The 9,557-nt window shown below is 39.3% G+C and overlaps 1 protein-coding gene across 1 annotated transcript; it reads left to right on the top strand.

Annotated features, from left to right (window-relative positions):
• The first annotated feature begins 1,142 nt into the window (after positions 1-1,142).
• On the top strand, positions 1,143-6,966 carry meox1 (mesenchyme homeobox 1). The gene is made up of 3 exons (XM_079475792.1): positions 1,143-1,919; positions 5,483-5,655; positions 6,251-6,966. The coding sequence occupies exons 1-3, from the start codon at positions 1,460-1,462 to the stop codon at positions 6,371-6,373; spliced, it is 756 nt and encodes a 251-aa protein (XP_079331918.1). The 5' UTR covers positions 1,143-1,459; the 3' UTR covers positions 6,374-6,966.
• Positions 6,967-9,557: the final 2,591 nt, after the last annotated feature.

Genomic DNA, 9,557 nt, shown 5'->3' with positions numbered 1-9,557 from the left:
TAACCACAGTTCTTATGAAAGCAGCTAAACATGTACGCTTTCCATTATTTGTAATGCAGAGTGTGGATAGACACAGAGAGAGAGATTCCGACCTCAACCACATTCAAATGTCAAATGAAATTGTTCAAAATGAATTTTTTTTCTACTCTACATGCCAGAGCAAACACATGGATAGGATACAGGAGAAATGACATCATATTTGGAGAAAACACTGGTTGGTTTATAATAAACATAAATTAATATTATGGCAAAGATAGGTTTGCTTATCATTGAATCCAAGCACTTTCTTTCTTTCTATCTTTCTTTCTTTCTTCTATACCTTTTCTTTCTTTTTGCTAAAACATTAATTCGCTGAATCTAAATTAGAACACATGTACTCAACTATTTATCCTAGCATATAGACCATTTTGCAACACTGTTCCTGCTTTATATTTTGAACATTACATAAAATTAATAACAGTGCAATATATATCTGTTTTTTAATATATATATGTGAAATTTAATAAAATAAAAACTAAAAGAGGATGTACTGTTAACCATTTCAAAATAGTCTATAGAGCTAATTGCAGTCATTTTGAGCTATCTTTACCAATTATTTTAATAATTAAGAACCGGTCACAAAGGTATTATTTGTATTTTTAACTGAGTTGTTTTATCTATCGTATACATTATTAAGACAGCTAGTATGGCATGTCAGTGTGTTTGTTGTACTTGAGCTGTGTAGGTAAGCACATTCCCGCTCTCTCGCAAGCAGTGTCGAGTATTCAAATCCATAACACAGATTACGAAATATTGTTTTACAGACAAGTTTGAGATGTGTGCATATTGATATAATTTAAAAGTGAAAGAGTGAAAATGGGGTTTTGAGGGAAAAAGAAGCTTTAAAGGATCTGGTCAACTTTCCTGTGTGGGTGTTCATTTTATATTTTACAGACGATGTTCCTTTAAAGCCAACACCTGGAAATCCCATTAGATGTGCATATAAAATCCCTCATGATTAATAGTATACGAGGCAGGGCTGAGTTGGGGGGTACCGACATGTGGACCACAGGACTCCTCCTCTGCAAGCTCACGTTACACTCCATAAACTTGCTGGTCTTTCCCACCTAAACGTTTAAAAAGGAGGAGGGATCACTTGTCAGGATTGTCTTGAACTGTGAAAAGCAGCGTGTGGAGTTGAGAGTGGATGTAGTGAGTTAGAACTGAATGAGAGTGTTTGTTGATGTGTTACACCAGAGCCCACCATACACTTTTAAAGTGAAGACCAGAGAGAGCAAGAACACTTTTGGAAGGTGCCTACTTTCATACATCCGTATTGGGGTGAACCTAATCGCATCTGAGCGTGATTTGCAAAGGCAGACATTAATGTGCATGAAGTGGATGACTTGTGCCAGACCCAAACATCTGCGTCTTTGAGGGGACCTTGCTTTCGTGTGACCCCAGCTGTGTGCTCTTCAGCATGGATCAGCCAGCCAGCAGTTGCATGCGGAGCCCTCATGCGGGCGGTGCTCTGTGGGGCTGCGTCAGGAGCCCCCACACCGGAGGTTCTGGAGCCGGGCTACAGCCGTACCAGCAGGCCCCTTTCTCCCTGCACCAGAAGCACGATTTCCTGGCCTACACAGACTTCTCCAGCTCCTGTCTGGTGCCTGCCCCACACGCTTACCCACGAGAGGACAGACTGTATCCGGAGACGCACGGCGGGTACCAGCGGGCGGAGTGGCAGTTCCCTCCCTGCGAACCGCGAGGCAGAGGACAGGAGCCGTGCCAGGGGGCGACAGAAGCAGTGGCAGGGGCTGAAATGAACAATGCAGGTGGAGATAGGCTGCCTGGTGCATGTCTAGAGGGAGAATACTCACCTCAGAGCGTGGTGGCAGTGGACATGGAGAAAAAAAGCAATAAACGGAAAAGAGAAATCACAGGTGAGTCATTTTGGCCAGAGTGAATGAGATATGAGGTGTGATTCACTCAGACTAATGTGAATGTTCTGTTCTTTTTGGCTATTGAGAATATATAGCGAATTAGGAAAACGTTAAGCTGTGTGGAGTTGTGTTGACAGTACTGATCCTGTTAAATATTGACTGGTACATATTATTAAACGCACATCACTGTGGTGATAAGTGACTTTTAAGCATCTTTGTGCTTGGCATGTATTGATTTAGGGCAGGAATGCAGGTACTTTCCAAATACAGAGAATAACAAACTACTTAAAAGGATGTGTAACACATTTTTCTGTTTAAAAATACTCACAGGGAGCATGCACACGGAGGATGACACACAACACGTTCCACACATTTTATTTTGCAGTTGCTTCCTTCAATTGTTGTGAGCTCTTAGGTAAAGTTCTGTTCATGACTGCTATTGTTTTTAAACCACCTGTTTGGCTGGTTTGACATACAGTCATATCTGACACCATTTCTCAACCCAGATCTGATTTCTACTATAATTTGTTTATTATGATGGAGAATCCAAAGTACTTTAACGTTACGTCAACTAAACACACAGTAATTGAACAGTCAAGTACTGTGATTTACATGTATTAAATCTCTTTAGGTCAGATTTCCAGCTTTCTTTGCGTTTAATATCAGAGATGCTATGTGTACTAACATTTTGGATCAATATAAACATGTTATTGTTAAGCAAAGATTATAAAGTTACATATACCTCTAGGCATCCTATTTTTTTTTGTGTGTGTATTTATTGTCAGGGCTATTTTCTCCAAATGATGTCTCAAACAATATTGGTTTTAACAGTCATGGCGAATGATGGTCAGAAATGATTACATATACACAATAACGAAAGCTCATATTAATGAGCTCTCTGCGTACTTCTAATTCCACGCTATACCGAGAGTTGGAAAATTGAACCTCAGTATTTGTGGCACATCTGGTGCAGGCATTAATTTCATCTCTCAGACTTGCTGTGGAAACTGAGACAGCTTTGCGTTTGTGGGATCGGGAAAAATTTCTCGAAGATAAATACATTTCCCCAATCGTACTCGAGTCGCTTCGTATATACATTAGCCAAATCAGCAAGACAATACTCGTTCTGAGACAATCACATGTGGCGTTTTAAAATTCCCACCTCAAATCCATCAGACCCTTTACTACAATAACTCACCAAGGCCTTTTAGTATAATGTGGGGAATAAATATACCACTTCCCTCGCGGAGTTACCTTAACGTAACCTTCCATCACTTGCGGTCGAAACAAGCCAGACCACGTATGTAATATAACTTGCCTACCATCCCACTTCTGCATTCTTATCCATTGACATTTTCCTGTCGTTAAGCAGTAACAGGATCTCCGCAGAACAACTCTGTATTAGACTGGAGAGAAATTCAACATCATGAAAATATTCATCACTGAGGTTGGGTTTGTAGCGCGCATAAATATGATCAGAGCTAGTATGGATTTTAATGAATTGTCAGTGTAAAGGTGGAAAGACGCGAGGTGTGAAAGTTTTGGCGAGCATATTATAATAAGATCTGGTAGTGATTATGTTTTCAGCAGGTTTTTACCTGAAATGACAAGCAGACACTGTATGATTGCTCGAAATTGTAAACAGATGGGATTTTTATTCCCGAAATGAATTCAACATCACGCATAATGTGCTCATCATCTTTTTCTCACGTCACAAGTCTAAAGTTGACTTCAGTTTAGACAAGTGTGGTTGTGTGGAGAAAATAAAGACTTTAATAAACTTGGCCTATGAAGGCAGATAACAAACTTATACAAACTCGCTTTTTAATTCCAAATATAATTTATATTAATATATTTACATGAATAGAAAACGTAAGTTATACATTTTAAATTGACGCATTGCTTTCTTTTCACCTCAATTTAGGTTAGACACAATTTTTCTTTTTTCTCTAGTTTTATGATGTCCAAATTCACAGTTTTGCAGGAAATGGAAAAAAAACACTGTACTTTTTAAATGATTCAATACTGTGTCAAACACCTTTGAATACTTTGTATTGGTTTGATAGTTGCAAAACCCAGTGAAAAACATAAAGGGTGAATAACAATAATCACGTAATATGAAGATACGAGATTTTAGAATACATATTTTTGTTAAAAGTCTTTAAAAGATTTAAGCATCAATGTGTGCCTGATGTTTACAGTTTAAAGTCTATTCTTACTGCAAAAGGCAATTGTTCCCTTTTGGTCTGACAGACCATAAACTGACGTAAATTGAAGTTTAACTGTCAAGTCAATCTGACTTCGTTTGAACAAATGACTTTATAGTGCCTTCTACATAAAATACCAAATGCCCAACAGACACCCCAGTGAGGGCAGAACTTGCTCCCTACAAGTTTATGGGCTTTTTCTGGGGAAATTTATTGGAGTCTGTTTTCTGGAGGTACACACACGTGCGCACGCACGCGCACACACACACAGAGTGCCAGGTGTTTCTCCCTCAACCTGCCACCACCTTTCCATTTACTACCCTCGGCAGTGCATTTAAATGAACAAGACTTTAATGACGATAATAACGCGCTTTCTTTAAGAAACAGAGGCCACAGGTTGCCATATGTGAGAAGGCATTTTCTCCTGTTACTAGCGATCTGTCTCACTTTCACACTAACATCTGGCAGTTTGACTGGAGTCCATCGCATAGTCTGGCCAGGGTCTGGCAAACACGAAGTGCAAGTTGTTACATTGACAAATTAAAGTCGTTTCAGAGTAATTGCGACAGCTTTTTGGTGCTACTATAGTGCAAATGTTAATTGAGTTCACACGAGGTTGGAAAAACTAACTAACAATCTGTGTAACGTAAGCGATTTAAACATCTCTACACACTAACTGTACTAACATTACAGTGCATTTTCAACATGTTGCGTCTGTTCACCAGCTATATTTTCTGACATGGATTAAGTTACAGTGTCAGGTAATGTGTGGGGCACACAAACCACACAAATTTACACTCTCCCCCCACACACACACACACAGGCTTCAGCTGGACCCGTCCAAACCTTTGTTCTTTTGTTAGCGGACTTAACAATGTTCCGGCGCATTCCATGCTAACTCGAGTCCTCTGCGGTCAGTTTCAAGCGCCCCAACACTCCCCAAACTCCCAGAGGGTTTTAATGGGGGCACAAACACCCTGTGATCTGCTCTGAGCCCTGTGCAAATGTGTAGCCCGTGTGGCCCACAAAATCGCTTGTAACCATGTTACAATGCGAAAAGAGTTTAAACCTTACAGGCATGAAAATGCATGGTTCCTTGAGGGAGTTGTAGCTACTTACTGTCACCAGGATTTTTATGCATGTAGATACATTTAGTGTAAAGGAACTCATTCTTTTTTAAAAGTTGAGTTAGATTGATGTAGCCATATTGATTAACTTTCTTTGATTAATATAAAACTTATTTTTAATAATTATAAAAAAATAAAACATTTTCTGCAGTGATGATTTATTTCATGATTCAGCTTCATTGGAAGGAGCACAAAAATAACCGTAACATTGACATTTTGTGTCTTTCAGAAATTCAGGATTCAAGCTTCAAGCCTGATTCCAACTGCAAGGCGAGAAAGGAAAGGACGGCTTTCACCAAGGAGCAGCTCCGGGAGCTTGAGGCCGAATTCACCCACCACAACTACTTGACCCGTCTGCGTCGCTACGAGATCGCTGTCAACCTTGACCTCACTGAGAGACAGGTACAATAGATATATCAACTCGAGCTAGTGGTATTTTTGGCTGAAAATGGCAGGAAAACACTCATTCATCAAGTCTAAATGGGTCTGTGTGAAATATGATTGGCAATGGAGGTAGAGCTGTCGTCTCATCAATCCTTGAGTTTCTTAAAAAAAAACAGACCAGTTTGCTCGGTCCTTGATGGTTTTCCCAGGCTCGAGGTCCATAGCAGATGCTAGATCCCAACACAGCTCTGGCCTTCTCCTGAATCCCTTTGCAATTCTTTCTCTACATTTTCCGAAGCATCCTACATATCTTGGCCGCCTGCCACCCTTTTCTTTCGAAATGAGTGGCAGACAGATTCTGCCGAGAAGGAGCATGTAAAAATAGTGTGGGAACAGATGGCCCGTGTTCCTGCGTTTCCGTGGAGAATGCCGATTGGGATGCACAAGGGTCACATGCATGCGGTCCTCCAAGTTTAGCTGTCAGAAACAATGTCGCAAATCTTTTGATTTGCTGGCTTCAAAACTCTTTTGAATCACTTAGAAGAGCGCACGATTTATTGGTAGAATCATTTCCAGACAGTTTTAATGCATTGCTTATCATTTTTATTCACAGGTGAAAGTGTGGTTTCAAAACAGAAGAATGAAGTGGAAGAGAGTAAAAGGAGGACAACCTGCATCTCCTCATGACCAGGAAGCAGATGAGTTGGACTCCGCCGCTTCACCTAGCTCTGAGTAAAGATCCGATATTTACAGTCAAACGCCATCCGCCCGACATTCAACTTTTCACTACGTATCGCCTTACACAGCTACATGGACAAAAGCGTCCGTGCTTCCTGTTGCTCACTTTGCTCACATGACAAATTATCAACAGAGCTTGAATGGTTTGGAAGCACCATCCAGTTTCAGCCCACATGTTTCACTTTCATTCATGAACGGATCGAGTGAAATCAGAGACCTGTAAAAATCCAATTATTCCTGTGGTAAAACAATTTATATTAACTGTTCAAGCCCTGGTTTAACAGTTTTGACCTCCAGCCATGACGGCATGATGTAGGTTTGTTGTTGGAGTGCTTTCACACTGCAGTGGTGGCTAGTGCCTGATCAGAACCACCTGTGAGGCTCAACACGCAGACTGGATCTCAGGATCGTGCCAAACCACCAAAAGCCTTGATATCACATCTTTGTTTTGTTTAAATTGTGTTGTCCGTTTGCTCTTAGAATGTCTCTTTTTTCTGGTTAAATAATATTTTTTCTTTTTTTACACGAAATGGATAAAACAGATGTCGATATAAAAAAAGAAGGGAAAATGAATAAATATTTGAAATCTCAAAGAGCTACTGTGATTTTCCTGTCTTCAGATCTCAGAATTTAAATCATAATTTTAAAATCTAACCTTGCATACTTTCGCTTTGTACTGTTACAGTGTCCAAAGTATATGTAAATTTTCAATGGTTTTGTCGTTCTTTGTGTTACCTGGGCTGAGAAATTCAAGTTTATATATACTCTTAACATTGTAACTAGGGCTGTCACAATATCAGATTTTTTTACATTATTATCGTGGCCAAAAAGACTACAATATTATCGTAGTATCTATAGATTTTTATTTTTAATAAATAAATCATTCTATCAGTGAAATTCATCTTTAACATTGTTTATTTGTAAAATGAATCACACAAAACTTTTATCAGGTGATGTTTTATCTATGATGTTATCATAAGTGCGGTATTAATACAATTTCGATAATTACGGTTATCAATATCACGGTTACTGTCAACACTGTGCAGGTATATTGTCAGATTCTAACTGTAAAAATACAAAAGGGGTTTCATTTGGGAAAATTCTATTGTCATTCTAAAAAGACCCAATTCAATAAAAATGAGACAGTTGTTGACACTTTTAGGCCCGGTTTAAGACTAGTCCCAGACTAAAATGAATGTATGAGCTTTCTAAACTTAAAATAACTTGCCCTGACATATCTTAAAATTTGTCTGTGCCATTGTTTTGTCTCAACACCAGAAATGTTTTCTTCCAAGGGGTTTTAATAAAAGTGTGTTAAATATTATAATTGAACTAAGGCATAGTTAAACCTCAGTCTATGACTTCTGCACTCATTTTAGTCTAATCAAATACTTTCTGGAATGAGAATATGCCTCCCTAATACCACCTACAACCCACTATACTGTAAAAACACCTTCAATTCTCGGCCGAAACAGATTAAAATTAAACAATTGGCCTAAGGACAAATACGAACATGTTTTTTTGCAATTTCTTCTATTTATTGTGCCATTTTTTTCACTATTGCATAAACTGAATGGCCAAAATGTGCTTTTTATAATTGGTCTTGCTTTATAATAAAATACAATACAGCTTAATATAATACAGCTTGAGCAAAACAAGGTTGACAATTGAGCACTCTCCCTTTATGAATAGCATATATTAGGCCTATAACTGACTGCTAAAAGAATGCAATGTAAGTTCTGCAACCCCACAACAAAACAGTTCATTAAAAAGTGTCATTCAACATTAGGCCTATAAGCTAAAATACGAATAAAAGGCTACATTGCAAAATGATTTTAAGAAAAAAATTCTTACTGGTGCTGAATGACAACCATCTGATCGTTCACGTCTCTCCTCCAAACTCCTCCCACTAAAGATGACAGTTCCCTCAGAAGATGCACTCGTGGCCGGGATGCACAGAACATACTTTGAAAGGTTGTTTAATACGGGGAACTGAGTGCAATCTGACTTACCAAACAATTGATAAAATCTATCCCAAATTTTGGGTTAAAATAAAAAATTACAGTGTAGCAAGTATCAAAATGTGGTTGTGACCTTAAGCCTGCTAGCTATTATTTTCTTTAAAAGAGCATTTTAACATTTTCTAACCACACCGTCTTTTAGAAAGTTAGAAATCCATTAGGGATTCCAAAGGGTCCATGTTAGTGATCTGGGACTTTATACCATTGACGGGCATTACAAAAGCAAACGTTATTTAACAAAACACCCTTATACGATACTGTTCTGCCTTAAGTGACTTACAAGACTACCTTTGAAATTAAATGTAAAATAAAAATTGTATTATTTTTGCTATTAAACATAATGATGATCTTTTAAAGAGTGTTTTTATTCCTCTCAACCTTAAAGCTCTACACAATCAGTGCAACACTGTGTTCAGCTCCCCTATTGGACCCAAAGTTTTGACGGAAACATCTGGATGGGCAAATCGATTTCAACCTGTCTAGAAGTCAGACAGGCCCACGCGGGCCCGCCCTGCTCACCAGAAGCCTCCAGGGTGACCTCTGGCGTAGTGCTGTGGAGAGAGCAAAATAATAGGTGGGTAGGAGTGAAGAGATGACTTCTCAAGTACAGGATGTTGTTGTAGCAGGTAGCCAGTCATCCAATTTCCTGCTTCCCAAAGAAAACAGTGGTAAAGCATCCAGGGTCCAGGGACTTACAATGGTGGGCCTATGCTTGGGTCGGCCGGGCCAAACAAAGACACGAGGGGTTAGTGGCCTGTGAGGTGGACCGGCGCAGGAATGGTTCCATACACACCCAGTAGCCTCACAATACCGCCCTGCGCAGTCACGGCTGCTCCTAGCCAATACTTCCTGACGTACCTTGCTCTCCACCATTATGTGTTCTATTATTGGTTTTGAGGAATGACTATGAAAATAAACCATGCGTATAAACCTAATTATGATATTAGAGCCCCTAATAAAAAAGCACCGCAGTGGTCCATTTACACCTGTGACATTACCTAAAATAAACACAGTAGGGGATTTATCCTTAAAGACACAGACACATGCGCATACACGCTATTTAAACAGAGACCAGCTGATTTGTTTAAATTTGGCCCCCAAAAAATAGCATGTTAAGAAACGTGATCCTGGGAGCTTGTGCTCATTTGCCCAATGACCTCA

The sequence above is a fragment of the Barbatula barbatula genome (assembly GCF_947034865.1).
Source record: "Barbatula barbatula genome assembly, chromosome: 16".
In the NCBI taxonomy this organism is placed as follows: domain Eukaryota; kingdom Metazoa; phylum Chordata; class Actinopteri; order Cypriniformes; family Nemacheilidae; genus Barbatula; species Barbatula barbatula.
The sequence above is the reverse complement of the archived record's forward strand: the minus strand, read 5'-3'. Positions and strand labels throughout refer to the sequence as shown.